The 27,683-nt window shown below is 39.6% G+C and overlaps 1 protein-coding gene across 1 annotated transcript in view; it reads left to right on the forward strand.

Annotated features, from left to right (window-relative positions):
• The window catches only part of pola1 (polymerase (DNA directed), alpha 1), a 282,829-nt gene that overhangs the window by 156,839 nt on the left and 98,307 nt on the right, over positions 1 to 27,683 (forward strand). The window contains exons 33-34 of the mRNA XM_043700756.2: positions 12,223 to 12,404; positions 13,897 to 14,028. Of these exons, the coding sequence (XP_043556691.1) occupies positions 12,223 to 12,404; positions 13,897 to 14,028 (314 nt within the window). The remainder of the gene's footprint in view (positions 1 to 12,222; positions 12,405 to 13,896; positions 14,029 to 27,683) is intronic.

Genomic DNA, 27,683 nt, shown 5'->3' on the forward strand with positions numbered 1-27,683 from the left:
TACACTGGTATTCCCAAAATCAACCAAAACCTACTCAAAAGATTGATAAATTTCAAGTTCCAATTAAGTCAAAAGTAAATTGGTTTTCATGATTTTTTGCATTTATTTGTAAAACATTGCTCTGGAAACAAACCCTCTTCAGCGTACTGGCCATACTATCCGATTAAATTATTCACGATTACAAGTTTCTATTAATTACAACCATTTGCAGATCAAGAGACGTTAAAATTAAATTGGCACATTTAGTCACAAGGCCTATATTAAACATCTTTTTTAAAAGTTTTATTTAAATTATCTAAGAGTGGTTTTGCACAGTTGTGCAAAGTTATTTTTAGTTACTTTGGTCATCAAGACACTGACTACAGTTTTTTGTGAGATAACTTTACAACAGGATCAATAAAACTGGAACACACTATCACTCTTAGTTATAGTAAGGAATATTTTTAATAGACTGTATTAAAATGTAAATTCTAAAACATTACCATATTTGTGCTGGTTTATGGAAGATTTTACAGTTGGAGTTTTGCAAAAGGCTTTGACCAGAAATTTGGAAAAATAACTTATGGAAACTAGCTGAACTTTGAGCAACTTACACTCAAAACAAAACTCCTTGGTCTGTGATTTATCTCTAATAGGCAGCTGGCTCACTTGCTTCCCATTTTGTACTCTAAACAAAAAAATATATTTTCTGACATTTTCATTGACAGTTGTATCTTGGTAAGAGGGAAGGATATTATTTTAACAGCTTCAGGTAAACTATTGGAAAGAAAACTTAATGGTAGTGTGGTGTGATGAGGCAAATCATACCCCCCCGCCCGTACATTGATAGTGGGAGATTCAGTGGTGGTAATGTTAAGGGACAATGATTAGATTCTCTTTTGCTGGGGTTGGTCATTGCCCAGTATTTGCAGCTTGAACATTCCTTGGAGGAGAGGGGCCCCACTTGCAGAGTTTAGTGGAAATCTGGAATTGGTTTGGAACCTTTTCCTTGCCCCACCTTCAAAAGAAAACCATGTCTACTGTGCATGAATTCTTTTCAACGGAACTGACTTCAGTTTGCACCCATCTATCATAAGATCTACAGCATTCTTCATTTAGAAAAATCAGGCGTGCGATAATGTGTTTGCGATGTCTTTTAATGTTGTGCTCTTTGACTGATGCTTAATAATATTTGCAATGTTGAAGAAATTAGATGAGTACTTTGTGATTTAATTCAGCATGACAGCAATCTAGTTCCAAGCAACGTATGACTTCAGTATTATCATCAAAATAAACCAAAATTTCAGTCCTCTGGCACCGTCAACTGTATGAACAGTATTTTTGGATTGACCTTTGAGCCTTGCAATACCAAAATGTTATACACAATCAGAATAGTCCTTGAGAAATGTAGGTTGCAGCTGAAACATATAATGGGAGTTTGCACATTCTCCCTGTGTCTGCGTGGGTTTCCTCTGGGTGTTCTGGTTTCCTCCCACAGTCCAAACATGCGCAGGCCAGGTGGATTGGCCAGGCTAAATTGCCCATAGTGTTAGGTGAGTTAGTCAGAGGGCAATGGGTCTGGGTGGGTTACTCTTTGGAGGGTCAGTGTAGACTTGTTGGGCCGAATGGCCTATTTCCACACTGTAGGGAATCTAATCTAATGCAAAATCATTACAGTGGAACACGAGGCAGCTTAAATTCACCTCATCTAGATTTGAGAGTTGATTAGCAGTTAAGCAGATTGTTCTCCATCATAATTTAACAGATTAACAAGCATTTTATTTCCATTGGAAGGGTTTTCACTTGGTTGGAAGTTTATACATTTAATTTGTTTACCGATCCCTGTGCACTCAGCTATATGTCGTTCAGTTTAATACTTGTCTCTAGGTGGCAGTATCTTAGTCTACATCATTTCGCCTAAGCCTGAGAGCTAAGTTGCAAGTAAGATGCGTCGCAATAGAGTCAGCACAGTTGTGATGAAACTACTTATCCAGTGCAAAGAAATCCGACATCTAAATATAATTTTTTTGTTTGCAGTTTTATACTTGAATGTGATGTACAGATCAGCAAAACACTTGGGAGTAATAGTCTGTTTGTTGCTATTGGCAAAAATTCATCATTTCAGGTCACTGCAACTTACAGCAGAGGTTTAAAGGGAGCATGTATAATTAAGAGATGTATTTTGAATAAACCCACAAGGTTTTAATGAATAAGAAAACAATTGTTCTAGATTCGCTTTGCTCCTTGAATGAATATTTGAGGCCATTTTGAAATGATTTCATTTTGATGACAGCTCACATGGCCTTTCTTTCTGTAAGTTTTTCGAGATCTTGCACTAACACAAGGACCATGCAGCATAATTTGTTTTCCAAATAAAGCCCCAAACCTGACTTGAGAGTTGATATGGCACGATTGAAATGTAACCCATAAAGCAGCACAACTGCTGATGGTCAAGTCTTGCTCTGTGCAGTGGTTTATACAAACAGTGGTGTTTTTTGCCAAACCCTGTAATTAACATTTTGTTGTAGTAGATTTTAATCTTTTGAAATAGGAAGCAGCAGAATTTTTGAGTCATTTTGTTGCTGAATGGAGACCATTTTTAAAATTTTTTTTAATTGTTTGTTTCAAAGTAGCAGAGTGTTTTTTAATGGAACAAACAATTCCTTCATTATGACCTGATGCAAAATGTTTCTTTTAAACTGGGAGTTGCATAAATTAGCAAGGAGAGCATAACTGTCTTTTACCTTTGATCGCAAGTTGACTGAATATTTGTTGAAAGATTTAGATGTAATTTGAGTTTTGGACATTCTGAAATTACCCAAAACTCCACAGCACAAGCCAAAATGTTGGGGGCAATGTGGAATAATCAGATCAGTGATGATCTTGCTCACTGGTGGAGCAAGCTCAATTTGCCAAGTGATGTGCTTTAGTTGCTAAGTTAACTCGGCTTATGTTGGCTATTAATGTGTATGTACATTAGGGTGGTGCGTGTGTGGGGTAAGCATCTGTTGTTCACCCTAAATTCTGAACACAATTTGGAAACGAAGGTAGATCACTTGGCACCTTGACCTTGATCCATCGGTCATCAAGATCAGAGAACATAGCAGTACAGTACAGGCCTTTTGGCCCCTGATGTTGTGCAGACCTTTTATCCTACTTTAAGCTCAAACTAGCCTATGTACTCTTCATTTTACTATCACCTATGTGCCTATCCAAGGGTCGCTTAAATCTTCCTAATGTATCTGACTCTACTACCACTGTTGGCAGTGCATTCCACGCACCCACCCTCAATATAAAGAACCTACCTCTGACATCTCCCCTAAACTTTCCTCCAACCATCTTAAAATTAGCGATTTCCACCCTGGGAAAAAGTCTCTGGCCATCCACTCTATCTTTGCCTCTCATCATCTTGTGCACCTCTATCAAGTCACCTCTCGTCCTTCTTCACTCCAATGAGAAAAACCCTAGCTCTCTCAACCTTTCTTCATAAGACATGCTCTCCAGTCCAGTCAGCATCCTGGTAAATCTCCTCTGCACCTTGTCTAAAGCTTTCACATCCTTCCTAGAATGAGGCAACCAGATACAATATGCCAAGTGTTGTCTAACCAGGGCTCTGTAGAACTGCAGAATAACCTTGTAGGTTAGAGCTCATGGAATACAGAGAAAACTAGCCATTTGGATGCAGAACTGGCTCAAAGGTAGAAGACAGAGGATGGTGGTGGAGGGTTGTTTTTCAGTCTGGAGGCCTGTGACCAGTGAAGTGCCACAAGGATCGGTGCTGGGTCCTCTACCTTTTGTCATTTATACAAATGATTTGGATGTGAGCATAAGAGGTATAGTTAGTAAGTTTGCAGATGACACCAAACTTGGAGGTGTAGTAGACAGCGAAGAAGGTTATCTCAGATTACAACAGGATCTTGATCAGATGGACCAATGGGCTGAGAAGTGGCAGATGGAGTTTAATTTAAATAAATGTGAGGTGATGCATTTTGGGAAAGCAAATCTTAGCAGGACTTAATGGTAAGGTCCTAGGGAGTGTTGCTGAACAAAGCAACCTTGGAGTGCAGGTTCATAGCTCCTTGAAAGTGGAGTCGCAGGTAGATAGGATAGTGAAGAAGGCGTTTGGTATACTTTCCTTTATTGGTCAGAGTATTGAATACAGGAGTTGGGAGGTCATGTTGCAGCTGTGCAGGATATTGATTAGACCACTGTTGGAATGTTGCATGCAATTCTGGTCTCCTTCCTTTCGAAAGGATGTTGTGAATTTTGAAAGGGTTCAGAAAAGATTTACAAGGATGTTGCCAAGGTTGGAGGATTTGAGTTATAGGGAGTGGTTGAATAAGCTGGTGCTGTTTTCTCTGGAGCATCAGAGGCTTAGTGACCTTAGAGATTTATAAAATCATGAGGGGCATGGATAGGATAAATAGACAAAGTCTCTTCCTTGGTGTGGGGGAGTCCAGACCTAGAGGGCTTAGGTTTAAAGTGAGGGGGAAAGACATAAAAGAGACCTAAGGGGCAGAGGGTGGTACGTGTATGGAATGAGCTGCCAGAGGAAGTGGTGGAGGCTGGTATAATTGCAACATTTAAAAGGCATCTGGATGGGTATATGAATAGGAAACGTTTGGAGGGATATGGGCAAGGTACTGGGAGGTGGAACTAGATTGGATTGGGACACCTGGCCAGCATGGACGAGTTGGACCGAAGGGTCTGTTTCCGTGCTGTACATCTCTGTGACTCTCTGCAGCTCTTAAACTCAATCCCCCTGCTAATGAAAGCCAACACACCATATGCCTTCTTAACGACTCTATCAACTTGGGTGGCAAATTTGAGGGATCGATGGCCGTTGATCTCAAGATCATAATTGATTTGATTATTCCACATTATTCCCCTACATGGAAAAAGTGAATTGCTGCAGTGCATCTTGCAGATGGTGCACAATGTTGCCACTGTGCATTGATGATGAAGGGACTGCATGTACAAGGTGATGGAAGGGATGGCAGTCAAGCAAGCTACTTTGCATTGGATGGTGTTGAGCTTCTTGAATGTTGTTGGAACTATATTCATCCAGGAAAGTGGAGAGTATTCCATCTCTCTCCTGACTTGTGCCTATGGCCAGGCTCTGAGTAGTTATGAAGTGAGTTGCTCACAACAGAATTCCTAGCCTCTGACCCGGTGTTGTAAGTCCAATTCCATTTTCGTACAACATTTTTTATGGATAATAAAATTAAGTTGATCAATGAAACTGAATAAATGCAGGTTTGTTAAATAGAAAATTAAAGGAGTAAACGCTTTGTTTGTTGTCACTTCACTCTGAGGCTGTCACTCAGGCTTGAGTCTCTCGTACGAATGGAAATATCTTATCTACATCCACTCTGTCGAGGCCTTTCAGTATTCTGTAAATTTTAGTCAGAATCCCCTCCCCCCCCCCCCCTCCCCAAAATCTTTCTAAACTCCATCATGTATAGACCCCGAATCTTCAACTGCTCCTCATATGTCAAGCCCTTCAATCCTGGGATCGTTCTTGTAAACTTCCTCTCCAATACCAGGAACATCATTCCTTGGATACGGACCTCAAAACTGCTCTCAATATTCCAAATGCAGTCTGAACAGAGCCTTATACAGCCTCAGCAATACATCTCTGCTCTTGTATTCTAACCCTCTTGAAATGAATAGTAACATTGCATTTGCCTTCCCAACTGCCTGCATGTTAACCTTAAGAGAATCCTGAACCTGGACTCCCAAGTCCCTTTGTGCTTCAGCCTTTTCCTGTTTACGAAATAATCTGCGCCTCTATTTTTCCAACCAAAGTGCAGAACTTCACACTTTCCCACATTATATGCCACTTTTTTTCCCACTCTCCCAACCTGTCCAAGTCTTTCTGCAGCCTCCCTGCTTCATCAACACTACCTATCCCTGCACCTATTCTTGAGTCATCTGTAAATGTAGCAACAATGCCCTCAGTTCCTTAGTCCAGATCATTACTGTATAGAATGAATAGTTGTGGTCCCAACACCAATCCTGTGGAACTCCACTCGTCACCAGCTGCCATCTGAAAAAAAGAACCCTTTATTCCTACCCTCTGCCTTCTGCCAGTCAGCTAATCCTCTATCCATGCCAATACCTTGCCCCTAACACCATAATCTCCTATCTCTCACTTAGCAGCCTCCTGTGTGGCACTTTGTCAAAGGCCTCTGGTAATCCAAATAGATCATGTCCACTGGCTCTCCTTTGTCTGACTTGCTCCTTACCTCCTCAAAGAATTCTAACATATTTGTCAGACATGACCTCTACTTGATGAAGCTGTGCAGACTGAGCCTTATTTTACCATGCACTTTCAAATACTCTGCAATCTCATCTTTAATAATGGACTCTAAAATCTTACCAATGACCGAGATCAGACTACCAGGCCTGTAGTTCCTTGTTTTTTGCCTCCCTCCCTTAAGCTTGTTATACCCTTCAACTATCTTCTTCAGAACTCTGTTGTCCATCTGATCTGGGTAATTTATCCATCTTCAGACCTATTCGCTTTCCCAGCACCTTCTCTTTAGTGATGGCCACTACAATCATCTCTGCCCCTTGACCCTGTTGCTGGTGTCCTCACTTTGAAAACTGATGCAAAGTACTTATTCAGTCCCGTGCCATTTTGTCCCCATTACTCATTCTCCATTAATCTAATTTTCACTTCTCTCTCTCTTTTCTCTCTCTCTCTCTCTCTCTCTCTCTCTCTCTCTCTCTCTCTCTCTCTCTCTCTCTCTCTCTCTCTCTCTCTCTCTCTCTCTCTCTCTCTCTCTGTCTTACCTTTTAGATGGCTTAAAAAATCTTGCAATCTTCTTTCACTACTATTTAGCCTACTCACATATTTCGTCTTCTCGCCCCTTATTGTTTTTTCTTAGTTATTCTCTGCTGGTTTTTAAAGGCTTTGCAATCCTCTGGCTTCCTATTAATTCTCTCATTATATGCTTTTTCTTATGCTGTATGCTGTCCCTGACTTCCCTTATCAGTTATCTTGTCCTCTCTTTTATATTTTGTTTCTGCTTTGGAAAGAATTTCTACTGTGCCTCCCTAATTACCCCCAGAAACCCCTGCCATTGCTGCTCCACCATCTTGCCTGCTATGTTCCTGTTCCAAGCAACTTGGGCCATCTCTGCCCTCATGTATTTCTAGGTATGTTTACTCAATTGTAATACCGTTACATCTGATTCCAGTTTCTCCCTCTGAAACTGCAGGGTGAATTCTATCATAGTCACTGCCCCTTTGGGGTTCCTTCACCTTCAGCTCCCTGATCAAGTCTGCCTCATTATCCCCAAATTCAGAATTGCCTGTTCCCCAGTGGGCTAATTACATCGGTCAGTCCAGAGTAGAGCAATAAACTGATACAGAGCGAGGTAAGAATAGTGTGGACTGGCAGCAAAAAGCCAGATGATTGAGAAACCAGTGGGCTACCTTCAAAGAGGAGATAGAATCCTTGGATAAACAAATCCAGAGCTCTCTGTATGACAAAGGAGATATAAATTGAGTTAAAGGTAAAAAGAAAATGAGCTTGCGACTGGTGTGGGGTCGTAAATACAGTTAAAAAACAAACTGAGTGCGAAAGGTTCAGAAAGGACATAAAAAAGCCAACAAAAGGAGGAAAGCAGAATTCTGACACTAATATAGAAGGAAATTCTGAAGTGCTGTGTGAACTCATAAATAATGGACGGTGATAAAGGGTATCAAAAAGGGGATTGACACGTGAAGGCAAGAGATGTGGCTGAAGTGTAACAAGGCACTGGCCATAATCTGTCAGTCTTCCCTCGACCAAGATGTTGCTAGAGTATTGGAGAATGGAATACATTGCACCCTTGTTCGAAAACAAGGGTGCAATGGATAGGCCAGTCAAGTTGGTGGTGGAGAAAATTCTAGAAAATAATTATTCTGGATAGAATTAATAGTGATTTAATTGTGAAGAGTCAACATGGATTTGTTGTGAGAAAATCATGTCTATCTAACTAGTTGGACATGTTCGAAGATGTAACGGAGAGGGTTCATGAAGGAAAGGCTGTTGATGAGGTGGACATAAACTTCCAAAAGGTGTTCAACACAGTGCCATACCTGTAAAGGAGTTTATGGGTCATTAAATAAAAGGGACAGTATCAACATAGCAGGGGATGGGAAGAAGAGCATAATGGCTCATGGGTATTTTTCAGACTGAAGGCACCTGTATTCTGGTGTACTCAGAAACTGAAATTCGCTTTACCTGGCACCTGTAAATGATATAGATCATGGTATGGAGTGGAGTGTTTCAAAGTTTGTGAATGATGTAACCTGGAAACATTGTAAACTGTGAGAACAACTTCAAAAGAAGAATTAGTTCGGTGAATGTGTGCATAAGTGATGCATAGATGATGTTCAAAGTGGAGAGATGTGAGGTGTTACATTTTTGATACAAAGAGCATGGAGAGAGATTGTAAAATGAGGGGTATGTAAAATCAATTCAAAAGAGTGTGAAGGGTTAGAGCAAACTGCTTGTATATGTGTATAATCAGAAAGAGAGGTCGGACAAGAAGAGAGAACTATTAATAAAATGGCATTCAAAGCTTCATTTACTAGGGACATTGAGTACAAGACCAGGAAGGTTGTGATGAACTTGTGTAGGATCATGGTTAGAACTCAGCTGAAATACTGTTCTGGGAGGCACACTTTAGGAAGCATATGGCTACGTCTGAAAAAGTAGAGTTTTACGGGAACGATTCCAGGGATGAGAAACTTAGGTTGTGAGGAAAGTTTGGAATGGTTTGGATTGTTTTCCTTGGAGAAGAAAAAGCTGAGGGGAGATTTGATGGAAGTTTTCAAAATCGTGGTGGGTCTTGAGGGTGCAGAGGTGAAGGAACTGTTCCTTCTTGTCAGAGGATTGCAAAGTAGAGAGATCAGTTTTAATGTATTTTGCAAAACAAGCAAACACAAGGTGAGAAAATACTTGTTCACACAGCAAGTAGTTTGGGTCTGGAACACACTGCCTGGAAGTATAGTGGAGGCAAGTTCAATTGAGGCATTCAAGAGGATAATTATTCAAATCGAAACGATGTGTTTTCGGGGGAAGACAGGCAATTGACACGAAGACAAGATACTCAGAGAGCCAGTGCAGGTAGTGGGCTGAATGGCCGGCACCATCACAATTCCATAAGTCTGTGATCCTATGTCTACTCTTGAAGGAGAACCTACTGAGATGAATATGTCAGAACTGGTGGACAGTGCAGGTGAAAGCCTTGCCAGTGCATCCTCTGAGGGTTAAGTGGCTTCCACCTCAGAGGTGGAGGTAGAGCCGAGGGTAACAGTACTTCCCTTTATTGTTTGCTGAGTTCACTAAAATTTGCATAAGAGAAGAGGGGAATGAATAGCGAAAAAGGGATAAAGGTTTGTTCAGTGTAAGAATGAATTAACACTGGCATTAGTGCGGCACAACACAATGAAATTCACTTGGTGGAGGCACATGGAGCTCTCTGCCTCCCCACAATTGGTCACCATGTTCTTTATTCCTGAAGAAGAGCTCATACCCGAAACGTCGATTCTCCTGCTCCTTGGATGCTGCCTGACCTGCTGCGCTTTTCCAGCAACACATTTTCAGCACTATGTTCTTTGGCAAACTGGAGCAAATTTTTCCTCATAATGGAGTGAGAAGCCTAATGGCTGCCACCTCATTGCAGGTGTGATGAGAATCTTTTGTTTTTGAGCAATAACATGAAAAGACCACTTGTGTATGTGGGAGAGATGTTAGTGGTGATGCAGGAGATGTGACAGGCTGTCCTGAGTGAGAGAGTAGGAAGCCCATAGTGTAGAAATATCGCTAGTTGAGGGGATGAAGTGGGTGAGAACCATTTAGCGGATATCCTACATATATATTAAGAGTTGCAGTTCATTAGCCTTGATAAGAGCTCGCAGAATTAGAGGGAGCTACTGTGACCCTGTGAGTGTGAGGTAGCAGGAGAAAACAATGGCACTTACTCTTGCAGAGTGCAGAAGATCATTGACCTCCTTCCTGCCTTGCATTTGATCCTGGAGACTAAACTGACCGGGACTGCTATCCTATCCAGGCTGGCTGCATCTGGTGGTGTGGTCTAGTGGAAACAGCACAGCCCTTCTGTCAGCTACCACATCTAGGGGCACCTCCAGTTCTCTGTGAAAAGGTGTAACTGCATGTTGTGAGGGATGGTTGCTGGCCTGAAGTGCCAGCCATGCTGTGGAGCCAGGGATCAAATGTGCCAGGGGCATGAATGATGCAAAGTCCCAACAGTGGTGGGCACTTCAGCCTGTCCTGCCATCCAAAGCTGCTGAAAAGGCACCTTTCACAATTTGTGGGTTGAATGGTGGACTACTTGTGAGAAAAGCCACCGTGAACCATGACCAATTGCTTGCCATGAATCTCCCCGACCAAAAAAATTGAGAAAATTCAGCTCGGAAAAAAACTTGCCAGCCTTGATGCATTGAAAAACAAGAGGGCTCAGGTTTAAATCTTTTTTCAAGGTCTGGAGTACACTCCCTTAGAATGTGGTGGAAGTAGCTTAATTCAAAGCATTCACTAATTGGGCTTTTATCTGAGAAGGAAGAATGTGCAGGGTTACATGGAGGATATGGGGAAATAGTGCTGGGTGCATTATTGGTGTGAAGAGTTGGTGGAGCTGCAACAAGATGACTGGTCTTCTGTGCTGTGGAAATTCAATAAAGACAGACTGGCTTAAGATTATTGCTGCTGTGGTTCTGTTCGCCGAGCTGGAAGTTTTTGTTGCAAACGTTTCGTCCCCTCTCTAGGTGACATCCTCAGTGCTTGGGAGCCTCCTGTGAAGCGCTTCTGTGGTGTTTCCTCCGGCATTTATAGTGGCCTGTCCCTGCCGCTTCCGGTTGTCAGTTTCAGCTGTCCCCTGTAGTGGCTGGTATATTGGGTCCAGGTCTATGTGTTTGTTGATGGAGTTTGTGGATGAGTGCCATGCTTCTAGGAATTCCCTGGCTGTACTTTGTTTCGCTTGCTCTATAATGGTAGTGTTGTCCCAGTCAAATTCATGTTGCTTGTCGACTGCGTGTGTGGCCACTAGGGATAGCTGGTCGTGTCGTTTCGTGGCTAGTTGATGTTCGTGGATGCGGATCGTTAGCTGTCTTCCTGTTTGTCCTATATAGTGTTTTGTGCAGTCCTTGCATGGGATTTTGTACACTATATTAGTTTTGCTCATGCTGGGTATCGGGTCCTTCGTTCTGGTGAGTTGTTGTCTGAGAGTGGCTGTTGGTTTGTGTGCTGTTATAAGTCCTAGTGGTCATTACTGGCCAGTTTTTGGTAGAGAATGGAGTGAAAACATCAAACTGAAAACACCTAGCAGTATACATCCAGCTTCTGTCATATAGGACATTTGTTTCAAGCTTAAGAGAAGTAAAGTAATAAAAATAGTGTCAGCCTTCGCTCAGTGGTTGGAGTCATGCTGCTGAGTGAAAAGGTCAAAAACAAAACTGTTTTCTCGTCATTATTTGTAGGTGTTGTAGCATGAAAGCTACCTGCATTTTCCAACATCATTTACAGTTCAAAAAGTATCTCATTGGGTGTGAAGCATTTTGGAGCATTGTGAGAGTTTCAATAGAAATGAAAGTCTTAAAAAGGTTCAATACAGAGCATTGAATATATCACATCTTGTCATGCCAATTGAACATTGCAGAGCACTTGATACAAATGACATTGTATATTTACTGTTGGTTGGAAAATTCACCACACTGAGCTGAATGACCAGTTGGTTTTGTTGGCAGAGTTGATAAATGGAGAAATGTGACTAAGCTACAGGAATAGCTTTCTGCTTCTCTTCAAGTGACTCCATGGAGTCTTTAACATTGCTGGTGTGGCTTTGGTATAATATCTTCATGATGGGTGGCTCACATAACAGTGCTACATTGATATGTCGAATCAGAAATACTTGCAATATTTCATTGGCTTCTGTTGCAGTGCACCTTGTAAATTTGTGGAGCATCATCAAAAATGTGAATTGTGATCGTGAATTTATGCTCAAATTAGAGCGCAAGTAATCGTGATTCTAATAAATAAAATGAACCTTATACTCCTAAATTATCTCAATGGTCAATTTATCAGACCAATATTCTTCCTTTTTCCCTCAATTCTTTGTACTGTACCTGGATGCACCTGGCTGCACTTAAAGTATTGAGTGAAAGATCAATAAACCAGACTCACTTGCTTTCTATTTTATTTTATCTGCCCTCCTTCCCTTTATGAAGGTCTGGATCCGTCTCAATTTCGAAGTCAATCCCACTGTTTCAAAGATGAAGAAAATGATGCTCTGTTGGGTGGCCCAGCCCAGCTTACTGATGAGGAAAAATACCGTGATGCAGAAAGATTCAAGTTTGCTTGTCCAAGATGTGGAACAGAAAATATTTATGATAATGTATTTGATGGAAGTGTAAGTACTTGATTATTTGCCGAAAGAAATTCTCCTGTTGTCCTTTTGTAAATGATCAGTTAGCTAGACAAAGTTATATATCTGTAGGAATACTTTAACAAGCATAACTAAACCATGTAGACTTAAAAAGTCCGTGGCTTGATGTGTAGTTTGTACTGAATCTGCCCGTGGAAGGTAAGCCAGTGTAGGAGGGCATGTGGTAACCATTTAGTTATTGGGGTGGGTTGCTATGCAACTGGGGAAAAGTAAAAGTTAACAGCAAACTTTTATCTGAACCAGTCTTCAAAATATTCATTACTTGCCAACCTCCAAACTCTCTTTCTTGAAAACGGTCAAGCAAGTTGTAGGGCACCCCTCCATTCCATTGCTGACAACATTCTGTTCTGCTCCATGTGTTTTGCTCAGTAACTAGTGGAGGCGTCTAAATGTGCTAAGTGCTGAAATTGTATTGGGACTTGCCTCTGTAACGGAAACATGGCATTCCAACTTTTTCTTCCCCTGAAACTTACATTCACAAGTTGGAGTTTCAAGCAAGGGAAGTGTCTTGCTTTTCCTTGACTGTAATTTGAAACCGTGACTGAGGAAGATAACATCATATCATACTTCTAGGTTTAGTTCTTTAACTGAGAACATCGTTTTCTGAAACTGGTCATGCCACAAACTATTTAAGCAGTTTTAGTTTGGTGGGGAATGGTTTGAATTTATTGATGTGCAGAAAACTGAGATCACAAAGCTCCGTGCAAGAAAATGTTTTCTATTTTTTTTAAAAAATGTTAAAAGTACTTATTTTTAATATTGAGAGTCTTAACTTTTCATGGTTTCCCTTCACCACCTTACCCCTTTTTTATTTTTAGAAAAGCTGCTCTTGACATTCTCTAGAATGTTGTCCTTCTCTGTCATCAATCGCAAGAGGATACATTCCGATCAGACACTGGTGCCAGATATTGTGTTGACCTTGGTTCTGAACCTTAAATTGTGGAAAAATATGTACTCATCCTTTTATTTTCAGGGTTTTAAATGCACAGTAAATTATGAGATTGGACGTTTTTGCAGACTTTGGATCTGAAAGCAAAGAAGCTCTTATCTAAATTAAAAGTAATTATTCTAAGTTGATCTAGCGGAACAGCAGATGTTTTGGATTTTTTCAGTCAAAACAATCCGGTTGCTTAAGGAAAGTAAGGAGTAGGGCCTGGCACGGAGCAATAGTACTGAGCAAAATCCTTGACTTTTGCTTCATTACAGCTGTAAACAAGATAGAGAGTTAATTGCATGGACTTTGAGAAGTTGCAGATGGGCTCAGTATTCAGAGAGTATATCACTGTAGGAATTCTTACACTTTCAAGTGAAACATATGAAACAAGATCAATTTGAGTACAAAAATGTCTCATTTACTGACTCTTGACTGTTTAGGATTGACGTTCTCTCCCGTCACTAAAATGTGATGCATTATGATACTATATTTCACATCTGTGTGTCTTCCACTTTGTATCAGGGGCAACAGATCCAACCCAGCTTGCTTCACTGCAGTAATATTGATTGCGAGGCGTTACCTGTTCAGTATGAAGTGCAGATGCGTAACAAGCTAACTTTGGACATCAGGAAACATATCAAAACATACTACAGTGTAAGTACCTGCAGAGAACTATAGAATCGAATCTTGTTGATGGCTCACTGTTCAAAAACAAATCATCTAGCTTTTCGGATACTTTAAGTGAATTCAACTGAACCATCATTTTCAGTCAGGCTGAAGAATGCTTGAATGATGCTGCTTACATTAAGTGCAGGATAGCTATTGTTTAAAAAATAGTGCTTTAATTCCATGCATAGTGTATTTGGAGCTGTTTGAAAAATGTTAAAACTGATGTATAAGCGATGCCTTATTCTGCTGGTGAAAGGGAGTATGCATTGCAAATAAGCTTGTGCAGGAGAAGCATTAGCTTATCTAAACTAAGAAATGAATAGGGGATGTTTTCTGAAGCAGGAAAATTTCACCAGCTTGACAGTTGGCAGGCTGCCTGCTGCGTAGATTCATGAAAGCTAAGAATTACACTTTCATGAAATTTTCCTTACTAAATGCCCTGGTTAATCTGAAAGATAACCCACTGATTCAATTCATCCTTTGATTGGGCGGTGCTTGTTACATCTTCATTCTGACAAAGCATTTGTGTTAATCATTTGGCTCTCTAGTAGACTCTCCAGGGCTGGTGCTTTTAAAATAAATGTGGCTGTGATAGCTCTTTAGTCTATTACACTTACAATAGAAGCAAAGAACTGGTAATTATAAATTCTGTGCAATGATTGTAAAAGAAAGTGAGAATGGATGCAGCTCTTGAGTGTTGTTGGGAAGTTTGTTCAGTTGTTTCCTTTTACTTGAGTGCCTGTCTTGGGCCTTTCTGTAAATACTTTGAGGCAAAGAACTGCTACAGGGAGACAGCTTGAGGATTTATATTTTCTGACCAGAAAGCAAGCAGTGCTTGTGGAACTGGTATTTTTTAATTTAAGTGTGTTACGTTTGCCAGAATCAATTTTAGCAGAAACATGTTGTAAGGCACTAATTTAGAGCATTGTTATAGAGGGGTCATTACATTTGCTCAAGCCTGCAATTATTTATTGCTCAAGGTTTACTTAATAAGAATGACTGGGTAAAGGGAGGGGTTTACTTAGCGTTCCTCATTTCAATACTGGTGTTCTGTGTTTTGGGAAAACTATAATCAACGTAAGAAAATCTTTTAAAAATTGGAAGAGATTAGTAAGAGGAGAAAGGATCTGATCAAATTTACCCAGATTTGAAACGGCATTGTGGATTTCTCAACCCAAACAAGTCAAAATTTCAAAGCTTTCATTTGTTTTTGGCATTTGCTTTTCTTCATTTCTGAAACAGATAAGATTTATTGGAAGAGTGATTATAATTTGAATCTACATACCACAAATTTACTTATGGTGCAGGTGTCCGAGTCATAGGTCCTAAATAAAGTATATCTTATTCACTCAGTCTGAGCCAGGTACACATCCTCTCCTTCCTCAGCCTCAATTCTATGTGACCCGACCACACATTCCACATCAGGCTTCATCCACCACCTGTCATCCCATTCCACCAACTTCTTTCTGAACACCTCACAGTTCGTAACGCTTCCAAGTTCTGTACCATCTGCACATTTTAAAATTGTGTCCTATGCATCAAGGTTCAAATCACTGATATAAATCAGAAAAAGCAAGGTCCTAACACTGTCCCCTTGGAAACTCCACTACAAAGCTTTTCCTTGCTCTGTTACTTAGCCCTATTCTATCCATGCCACTCATTAGCGATAACTTTGCTCATGTGACACTATAACAGATAGCTTTTAGAAGTCCCAAATCCCTTTTGAACTCTCAGAAACTTCTCAAACCACTTCACGTAAAATTAATGGTGTCATCTTTGCAGGGATTTTGCGTGCAGCAAGATCCCACAAGCTGGAAAGAGATGAACAGCCTGTTAATCTGATTGTGGCAGAAGAAGGTTGACCAAGAGCTCCTGTATCCTTGTGATGAGTGGGGCCATGGGATCAATAACATCAAGCAGATGGTAGCTTGGGTTAGCATGTCTTTGAAGGCATTACAACATTGTAGCCCTTCAGTATTGGGTTAGCACATCAAGCTGGGTTACTTTCAGTCTTTGAAGTAGGTTAACAACCCAGCATTCTCAACCAGTGTTGACAGAATGACCAACTGACCGAGTTAGTAAGGAAGCTGTCCAATTACTTTTCTTGCCCTGGTTTTAATGACTGATTTGTCACTGTGTGAAGATGAGTGAGACAGCTACATAAGACTCGCTTGACTTCAGATCAGTGTCAACATCCCTATGTTTTAAAATTGCTAATCTTTTGTGACACACTTCTGTGACTGTAGCACCTTCCTGGCCTGCCTTAACTGATTTAACTAAAGGAAATTGTATTCATTTTATGCTGAATGAAATGTCAAATGTAGAGTTGGACCAAAGTCGCCATTCAAAATTGTTCAGTTCCAAATAAGTAGTTATTCCAAGGTTGCTTCAGATTCTTAGAGGTTTGATATTTCACTTTGGCCTGAAGCAGAATTCAGATCTTTTAAGACTTTGTTCTACAGCTTTTGCGAAAATATATCTGTGTTCCACTTGCAACATGCTTCACTGTGTGCAGGTTGGTCACCCTAAGTGTGGGTTTGCAAGATTGGCCTCTAGGCTGATCAGAAAAAGCTGATGTTGAAAAGTTGAGTAAATTTGGTCTATATTTACTCTCGAATGTGTAGAAGAATGAGAGGTGATCTGATCAAAATATAAGAGTTCGGAATGTACTTGACAGGATAGTTACTGAGAGGTTTTTCCATGGGCTGGGGAATCTTGAATAGAGGAACTTCATGCCAGGATAAGGAGCTGGTTATTTAGAACTGAGGTAATTAGAAACTCCATCCCTCAGAGTTATGAATCTTTAGAACTTCACACTCTATTCTGTTGTGGATGTGCTATCATTTACTAAATTTAGGTATAAAACAGTCAGGTCTTGGCCCCTTGGAGAATCTAGGGTCCTCGGGAGCAGCCTGTAGAATGGAGTTAAAGATGCATGTCAGATGTGACCAAAATGAATGGTGGTGTCGATTTGACAGGTTAACTGATCTTCTCCCATTTCTTGAGTTCTGAAGCTCTCATTAATGAAGCTACTACAAGAGCCCATGTGGCATCACACCTGGTAAGGCATATTGCCAACATCAAATTCCAACTGGCACACAAATAAGCTTCACAAATACTAGCATGGATGACTGTCCTCCAGGAAATTAATTCTAGCAAGTTGATGAGTTTGGAATCTGGAAGGACTAAATTATTTCTATCCCTGGTGCCAAGGTCCACTGGAAATTTGAAACTGATTAACAAAAGTTGTTTTACTCTTAGCACTCAATGTCTTGTTGAGATGTAGAATGTTATAATCCATTCTTTGAGAAAGCATTTGCTTCTGATATATGTGGATTCTATGCATTGTTTTACAGATGGGATTATCCAGATATTGATCAGATTATTCAGGTTACGTTCAGGAAGCTAGCACTGTTGGCTAATTGCTTCCTTCTGACTGTTGGAACAGATATGCATCTGCCTTTCCTTCCATCCACGGATTTATACAGAAAAATATGCCAATTGCAAGGAAAATCTCATTCTTCCCTGTCAGTCCGTTGGATTGAAGATGACATATTTCCAGTTTGCTTGTGGGTTTGCAAATGATCTGCAAATGATACTTGGAGGACCAACTCAGTGTGTTTTTGGCTATCTGTGAGATCTCTCCGGTGTCCTCATGCTTTTCTTGCATGTTCCCCATAAATTGATTGTTTGGTACCTTCCCGAATTGACTTTTTTCATTTTGTTTAGTGACATGCCAGGAACTCCCATGAGTCGACAAGGATATTCCGGGATGCTTTGGGTTGCATCCCTGAAGCATCTCTGTTGTCCTGAGAGTCTTCTGCCGCAACTGGGTTCTGAGTATGTAGTTGCTTCAAGAGTTACGTGTTAACAGTATATCCTCCAAATGAAGCTGGTTTTGACTATTTGCACCTCGATTTTAGTTACGTTGGCTTGGGGAAGGATTCCGCTGTTGGACTTCCCTTCTTTGCTATCAGAATTGGAGGATCTTGTGACAGTATTGATATCATTTTGGCAATCTGGTTCTCAAAAAAATCTGAAACAAGGTAGATAGATTTGAGTTGATATGATTTCAGATGGCACAAAGCACTTCTAAAGTGTATTCACTGTTGTAGTGTGAGAAATGTGATAGCCAGTTTTCTCAGAGTAAAGTCTTAAAAGGTGATAATGACCAGATACTATAGTTTTTTTTTAAAAGTTTGTTAATGGATCAACATTGTCTAATGCAAGGGGATGACTCCTTTGCTCTTCAAGCTAGTGTTCTAGTTTATTTTAGAATACCAAGATGTACAGCAGAAATTCACGAGGGATTCTTAGCACCTTCCATGCACACAGTCATTACCACCTAGAAGGACAAGGCCAGCAGATACATGGAACACTGATTGCAAATTCTCTTCAAAATCCTCATTATCCTGATGTGGAAATATATATTGCTGCTCATTCACTGTCACTGGATCATTTGGAACTTCCTACCTGATAGCATTGTAAATCTACCTACAGCATGTGATCGACAGTGCTTCAAGAAGGCAGCTCATAACCACCTTCTCAAGTGCAACTAGGGATAGGTAATAAATGATGGCCACCCAGCCACCCCCACATCCCAGGAATAAACAAAAAGAAACTTGAGAGTATAGATGGGCTTCTGTTTAACGTTTCATTTGAAATAAACTTGCTCGCATAAATCCTTTGTACTTTGTTTATTGATGCTTTATCCTGAATCTTTCTTTGGCAGGTTTGTCACTGATGGTTTGCCATTTCCTTCCACTCCTAGGGTTAGGCCAAGAAGGCAGGCCCTGAGATGCCTTCGGCCAGAATGAGAATGGAACTTATGCTGTTAGCATTATACTTAAACACATTATGGCCATCTAACTAACACCAGCCATACTTACTTGATTGTAGATCACTCAATTTGATTTGTTTGTAATACTTTGAAAAGGATTGGGATGATTATTTTATATCTACCCTTGATTATACTTGATATGAAATATTTGGATGCAGTGCAGTAACTCATTAGTTAGATAGCACTTTATGCCTAAAAGGAAAGGGGAAGCAGATACATGGGAACACCACCACTTGCAGGTTCCTCTCCATGACACCCACCATCCTGACTTGAAAATATATTGCCATACATTCATTATCACTGGGTCAGAATCCAGGGCTTCCCTCCCTAACTACTTTGAGGGTTTGTGTACATCACATGGACTGCAGCTGTTCAAGAAAGCCACACACCATCACTTTCTTGAGGTCAATAAAGATGAGCAATAGATGCTGACTGAGCCTGCAATGCTCACCTGAAATACAATAGTTAATAGACAGTCTTTCATACTGTGACTACTTGCACATAGACACAAACTGTCGAACTAGCCATCTGCAATGTATGTTATATGGAATAATTTGCATGCTTTCAGAACTAACTATCTAGGTTTGACAGCTCTTGACTAAAAGCATCTCAGTGCTTCTATACTCCAAGTTGCCTTTATAATTAATTTCTATCCTTCCTTTCCATTCTTCTGCTATTTTGGCATAATTCGTTTGTGCGCACGAAAGTCAAAAACATGAGGTGGAATGAGATTCCATCTTGTCTGTCATTTTTTTTGTTACGCATTACATCAAACCATTTAGATCTTGCTTTCAGTTCGCAGTTTCTGATACACCGTTATGATGCCAAATTTTTTCATGCTCTGTTGTTACAATGCTCATAAATATTTTCACAATAGTGTTTTGGGTACAGATGCTGCATCTCATTTGAAATGGAGGATAGAAAGAGTTTTCAAAGTGGTATTAAAAGGGTTAAGTCAGTGGTCAAACATGGTAAATAAAGTGGGACAATGTGAACACTTTGGTAAGAAGAATAACAAAGCAATGTTTTATTTGAATGGAGACAGACTGCAGAATGTTGCAGTACAGGGTGTTCTCTTACATGAATCACAAAATGTCAGCATCCATCTGCAAAAAATAATTTAATTGATTGTTGGCCTTTGTTGTGAGATAGTTGGAGTATTAAAGTGCTACAACTGTACAGGGCATCAAGGAGTGCTGCATGTAGTTTTGGTTACCTTATTTGAGGAATATGCTTGCATTAAGGCAGGTTGAAAAGGCTCATTCGGCTGATTCCATGGGATGAGGCGGTTGTCTTTTGAACAAAATTTGAGTGGGTTAGCTCTATACTCGCCAGAGTTTAGAAAAACGCGTGTCATCTTATTGAAACATAAGATTCAAAGCTGACACGACAGGCTTGAGGTGCTGGAAGAGCACAGCAATTCGGGCAGCCCGAAACGTCGATTTCGAAGCTTTTCGGATGCTGCCTGAATTGCTGTGCTCTTCCAGCACCACTGATCCAGAATCTGGTCTCCAGCATCTGCAGTCATTGTTTTTACCTTTTACGACAGGCTTGATGCTGAGAGGATGTCCCTCTTTGTGAGGGAATCTCAACTAGGAGGCATTGTTTTAAAAGCAAGCTGTCTGCCATTTAAGATGGAGCTGAGGACTATTTTCTTCTCCTAAAGGGTTGTCAATGTTTGGAATTCTCTCCCAGTAGAGACTTGGTCATTGAATATGTTCAGGCTGAGTGAGACAGATTTCTGATCAACAGCAGAGTTGGGACTTCCGGGGATAGGCACAGAGTTGAAGTTGAGACCACATTCAGATCAGCCGTGATCTTGTCTGACACAGTTGGCTTGAAGAGCTGAAAGGCCTTTTCCTGCTCCAATTCTTTACAAAAAACAAAAAGGAGAAGACCAGCCACTTCTCAATCTTGATTTAGTAAATATTTCTATCTGACAGGTTTGGGGGAGAGCGGGGACGGCAACCAGAGTCACCATCAAATGCAACTAACAATGTCACAAAGTAAAATTACTTCTGCTCCATGACAGCAATATTCCTTTATCCATCCATGCCTGCACAGGTATCTATTTCTACCTCTTGCATCAGGCATCCGTCAGGCTTCTGAGTGAGGCAGTCAGCTTATTGGAAATTTTGGACTCAGTGGCAAAGTTCCACTGTAAGGCAGATATAAAAGATAGCGGTGGATCGGGTGGCCACTATGCATCCAGCAAATGTTACACTAAAGTTGGCTAGTGCTCAATTCTGGGTATCTTTAGAAAAGGGGCAGAAAAGATTTGTGAGAATGGTGTACGGGATGAACTTCAGTTGTATGCAAAAATTGTTTAAAGACAAAGCTATGCAGAGAAGGTTGAGAGGTGATTTGCGAGCAGTGTTTAAAATTCCGAAGCGTCTAGGGTTGACAGAAGAACTGAGATGCGAGATGAATGGCAAAAGAACTAAAAGCAACCTGAGGTTTTATTGCACAAGTGATCAGAATCTTGAATATCTTGCTGGAGTTTATGGCAGAAACAAATTCACCTGTGGCTTTTGAAAGGGAACTGGATAAGCACTGAAGAAAAACATTTGGAATGAGCTGAAATGGGTTTAGCACACCAAATAGTTGCCTCCTTCTCAGTTGTAATGGTTCCTTGAAACAAAAATTGACTAGAATAGAAAATGGATAATCAATCCTTTATTGTCTGAGTTCCATTCCACCCTCTTGGACTACAGTGACTGAATAGTCGTCCAAACTTAATTTCTAGATTCCTTCTACCCATCAAAGATGGGGCTCCCTCTCCTGCTTCTGTACTGAATTTAAAATCTGTTACAATAATGAAAGGGCAATGTGACCCTGTCATTCATATTGCTCAATTTAAAAGAAAAACAAAAATTCAATAAACCTGCTCGCAATCATTCAAAAATTATTCTTGTTTTTCTGTGAATTTCCTGAATAAATAAATTTGCTGATTAACATAGAGGAGTAGTTATGATTGGTCCAGTTCATTCTATGCGTACAAGCAATGATAGTGATGTGCCTTCTGTTTAGAATTTGAGTTAATGCCCAGTGTAAAAGATTATCCTATAATCTTGATTAATCCATTACAGCTAATATTAAATGTTTCTAATTTATTTAAGCCTCTTCAACATGTTGAGAATGGATGCAATGAATGCAATAAGAATCAATGCATTCTGGGGTATAATTGCTATTATTCTCACCCAGCAAGTGGGATGTGTCAAAGGAGATGTACAGATTCAAATTCTTAGCAGCAAATTTCAAGAGATAGTTGGAAATATCCCATTACGTGTCATATAAGGTATGAAACAATCCATGGAATAATTTTGAAAATGCATCATGTGGAAACAACTAATTGCACATTTTTATTTCATGTTCTTAAGTGAACACTTCATAGATCAAGTGATACATGTTTCAACATATAAAATTATTTGAGATTGCTGGAATGATCTGATTTCTGGCAATTATAAGTGATTTGAAATTAAAACTTTCATACATCACCTGTAATTGTTGCTTATAATCATTTTTCACAGGAGCAAATGTCTGTATCATCTTTGAGTTGGGAGACTTTTAGGCTTGAGAGGCCATTATTTTGTGAATTAAATTGTTCAAATCATATTAAAACTGTATTGAATATCTGCATATGCTTTGTAACCCTTGTGCATTCATCCAGCTCATTTAACAGCTTAATTTAGGGTTAACTAACACCTACACAGTCCTAACATTTTAAAAATGAAGTATTAAAAGCAAAACAATAACCATTTGAAAGAGATACAATACCATAAGATGTTTGCATGGGATACTTCACTAGATCCTGGTCTGACTGACCATTTATTATAAGATTGAGGCTGGACTTTTTCACTTCACGTGTTGACTTGACCTTCTGAGCATTTCTAACATTAACTTAGTACTTAGGGAATAACTGAAAAAAGCATTTAGACTTTTTGCACTTTGATATCACACAATTGAAGTGTGATCAGCTGTTCACCAGGTGATTCATTGAAATTCCTTTGTGTTCCATGACACGGTCTTGTACAATGCTTCCACATAGCACATGCATTGTTCCTTGGAAAATAATTGTTCTCTTGTAGTTGGGTCCAATAGATTGGAATACTGTCTTTCCAGCCCTGATACCTGACTTTCTATGAAACCCTCAGTGAAAGATTGAAGCTGCATCATAGTGCTTGTGCTGAATAGGAAATAAACATTTGCTTTTCCAACCCATTTCCCACTTGGAATGGAACCATCAAAACTGAGCATAATTTGCCCAAATCGCTCACTAAAACTGGTAGTTTTGGTTAGAGACAAGTGATGTGGGAAACTTTCACTGAAGCAATATTGAATTTCAAAAAAAAGTTTGGGACTGACCGCTGATTACCGGGACAGGATAAAGGAAACTTGACCCTGATGGAGCCTTTCCTGTGGATTGATTACTGCTTAATACCGGGCAACGAAAAATAACAAAAATGTGGCATTCAGTAATTACTTAATGTATTGCAAAAAAAAGGAAAAGGTGTTTTTGGAATCAGATTACTCGCATATAGCTACTGACTAACATATCATTTGATTTAAAATTAATCCCAAGCAGGAAAGTTTAATTCAACTTGCTTCATATTCATAATGACAGTTACATCTTGCTCAACCCCACTCCCTGACATAAAAGGCCCAGAACAGAAATTTTTGGTACTCAAAGCTTTGTAAATCCTTAACATTTAATATCTGAAAGACATGATATTGCATTAATAAAGATAATTATGCTAGAATGTTGCCAGTTTCTTGGCCATGGTTTTTATTTATAGAGCAACAATTTAATTAACTGGGGATGAATGGGAAAGATTAGTTGACTGCAGTTTTTATTCCAAATCGGTCTGCTCAAGCCCAAACATAAAATGTTGTAAATCGAATCAAATAAATAAGCAATTTGAAGAGTTGGTTTCCAAATATTTCAAGTCTTAAATTTGAATCGTATCGTTTAAAAAGACAGCAACAAAGATGTTCACTTGTCAACTTTAACGCTGGCCCACACTGGCACCTTTTTGTTTCTTCCTCATAATCCAGGCAAATGCCTCGTGGATATTGTTTGTATATTGGGTCAGACAAAATGTTTTAAGTTGAGTTGTATTGTTTGAGAACATTATTTGTGTCAAGAAATGTGTCAAGAAATAAGTTGCTATGCCTATAAAAGTTCAACTCCCAGTCAGTCTCTGAAATAGCTTTGCTGTAGTCCGTGTAATTGTAAGTCAGTGTCCCAGCCATAGAACAGCTGCTGGTGCCAAAGAATGTTATTAGTCATTCAGCTTCTGTTGTCCAATAGAGTTGAGTATGAGTGACTTTGCACGACCCAGTCTTCCCCAGAACCAATTCTCTCTTCACTGAAATGAAGAGCAAAGAGACAATGTTCTGTAATTAAAGATTCCATTGAGCTGAAGAAAAGAACAAATGTGGATGTTTGTTCTCCTCGATGAAAAAAAATTCATGCTTGTGAGGAGGGGGGTTGGGGGGAGGTAGAGAGACCGAGTCAGGGCTGTTTGTTGAATATCCTGTTAAGGACTGTTACCATTCTAATTAATCAAGTTAGAAATTACAGCTGTAGCTGCTTCCCCTATTCTCAGTATCAATTTTCTGCTCTGGTTAGACAAAGCAAATATAAATTTTGTGTTCATTTGTCATTCGTTCTTTGACTTCAGCATCTCGGAAAATAACAATGTAGCACAAAAGACCAGTATTTACCTAGTTGTAATGTAGGTTGCCATGGTGTTTTGCAAATTATTGCAATTATGTTCACCATGCGAGTCGCCCTTGGTAACTGGGGGAAAAAAACTGATAATCCTGTTTTGAACAAAAGGTCAAATTGCTGAATAGAAAGTCTTGATTAACTAGAAGATGTACAAAGTGGAATTATTTTCTTCCATTCAAAAAGAGGTCTTGATCAGGTTTGGTTGGAGGGGGAGGGGTGAATAAGTACATCTGTTGATTACTGAAGTACAAAAGAACTGAAAGGATGTTGTCTTGAGCCTTTCATGTTGGCCTAATGGTGGCTTTTTGTCAAATTTACCCATTTGATAGATTTGAAAGAGCAGCTGCATTTAATCTTGATAGATGCTTTCCCCCTTTTTTTTCCTCCCCCCAGTTCTTTCCAGGGTGCATATGTAGAAAATGCTTAGTTCGTTGACAGACTTGCATTAGAATATTACCTGAAGGTGCTTAGGTAAACTGATGTGGTGACAGTAGCCTGGACTCAGTTGTAGCTTGATTGAAATAAAGACAATTTAGACTATAATTAGTCTTTTCAGACTTTATTAAAGTGCTCGGAGTGCATTAGATGCTTGCGTTTTGGCAGCTCTGTCGAAAGTTGCTGCTTGAGCTTTGGAGAGGCTATGAGAATGTGGTGCGAAAGCTGGGTAAACGAAAAACTTTGCCTTTTCATTCTTTATTGCCTAGCAACAGAAGCTTCACATTGAGTCCTGTTTAATTTTTGTTTGTTAACCATCTGGGCTGTTTACATTATCAAAATAATTTTTCCCATTTGTGTGGCTCTCGAAAGGAAGAGGAACTAATTAAGATTTAAAACATTAGTTGATATGGTGAGGAATAATTCTTCAAAGCAGTATTTGCAGGCCAGCTTTCCCTCTTTCGACCTCCTCTCCCTCCCCCTACCCGTTCCCACAATGCAGTCCTATTAACAAAATTGGGGTAAGAAAACCAGCTTTGTTATTTAAAGCCAGTTTCACCCATTTAAGATGTATTCCCAATCCTACGTGTTAAATGTTTAATAACATTTTGGTAGAGCTAAAGTTCAGAAGTGATCAGAATATGTTTGGATTTCTGAAAATGTGGAGATTGTCACTGTAGCTCACTGAAGGGATACCACCTTGTACCACTATTGTGGTGCTTCCAACTGCAAGTTACATTTATACTAGTGCCAGAGACTTTAGCATTCATTGGTGGAATCTGCCAATCACTTGGTGCTGAGTCTGATTAGTTACAGGTAGTGACAATTCACTTCAGAGTGTCTTTAACTGTAAGAAGTTTCATTTGATGGGCAGCAAGTTGACTTACTTTTTTTCCTTTCTGTTGGTCACTTTCTCTGCTTTGTGAGAATCATCAGATATTGTGTCATTCTGTGAGCTCGTCCTTGGCTGAGACCTATTCCTGCGATAAAGAAGTGATAACGATTACTGGACCCTTTCACTAGATGTTCGCTTCAGTTCTTGGACTCAGTCAATGCTGTCTTGTGAATTTCCAGCTCTCTAGGTGACAATCATAGTAAGAATGATTGATCATAATGAATAAATGCTACTTTAATGAATGGATAATTTCATGGTCTTATTATCCAAACTTTCACTTGTGAACTGTTTTAGATTTTGGCAGAGCAGTATAATCATGTCTGTCAGTGGTGTATATTGGGGAGAGTGCATTGTGTGTGAAATGACATCCTCATTTATATTTTAAAATCAGCAGTAGTAAAGATTCCTGATTTTACAATGATTTTAAGCACATCCATTGTGCATATACTGGTCTAATTTCATGTAGCAACAGATTTGTTCATTAGCAATATTGTATTCTGTTGAGTTTTTGTGTATATAACTTTTGAACCAGTCCCTGCTTTATTGTGTTGTGACTTATTGAGTTTGTCCTGTTTTCTGTCGGCCAATTGTCTCTACTTTGACTGCATGTTGTCAGATTCTTAGTGGCTGCACAAGACATTTCAGGGCATTAATGTTACTTTAATGTTTCCACCAACATTCATTCTGTGTGTTTAAATAGGTGAACATCTCATAATGCAGCACGTCCAATACTTATGTTTGTCTCTACCTCACTCCCTCACCTCATCTTAATAAGTCATTAAAAAAATGTTGCGACAAAAGTCTTTGAATCTAATCATTAATGCAGCTGAATACCTGAAGTTGGTAATATTCCTTGCCTTTTTTTAAATGAAACTAGTCAAACATTGTGACTTGTTTTCCAATTCTCAGCTCAGTTTTTATTTTCAAGTGCATGTTCACCTGGATGTGATCTTTGCATTTCTCATTCAATTAATGTGGGAAAAATACAATTTTTTTAAAACAAAGGAAGACATTTCTGAAAAATAAATGTTTTGCTGTTCGAGATGTGCAGAGTTAGCATGAGGCATCTTTGCTGCAGCTATAACAAGTCAGAATTTAGGATTAGGTTCAATCTTCTTCATTCCAATATTGGGCTTTCATTCTAGGCTTGGAAAAGATTGTACCAAATTGACAATATATTCTATTCAATTACTGGATGTATGCTTCTCTGGTTCGGCTAGTATTCATTGTCCATCTTTAATTACCCTTGAGTAAGTGGTAAGCTGCCTTGTTGAGCCACTCCGGTCTGGTGGTGTTAAGTGCATTCACAGTTCTTGGTGTTTGGGACTATTTTAGGATTTTGACTGAGTGAAGGTAAAGGAGACCTGTTCAAAAAGGATAGGTCTAACCTATACTGGAAAGGGATCAATATCTAAGCAGGGAGATTGGCTTGTTTCATTGAGGGAGATTTTATACTGCCAGAGAGGGGGAGTGGAGGAATTCTAAATAGAAGTGTAAGTATAAAGATTGATGGGGAAGGTTCTGAATGTGCAGAGAGCACGTCAGTTATAAAACAAAAACAAGAGAGTCAGAGTACGTAGTAACTCTGAAGAATTAATTACACTTATTTCAATGCAAGGGGTCTTACAGGTAAGGATGCTGAACTTCGGGAATGTTTAAGAACATGGGATTGGGGCGCTATAGCTATTATGGAAACTGGGCTGCGAGATAGATAAGACTCAACTCAGTTTCGGGTT

This window comes from Chiloscyllium plagiosum, unplaced genomic scaffold, assembly GCF_037043375.1.
Source record: "Chiloscyllium plagiosum isolate Xiang-an unplaced genomic scaffold, Cpla_swu_hap1 HiC_scaffold_12, whole genome shotgun sequence".
Classification (NCBI taxonomy): Eukaryota; Metazoa; Chordata; class Chondrichthyes; order Orectolobiformes; family Hemiscylliidae; genus Chiloscyllium; species Chiloscyllium plagiosum.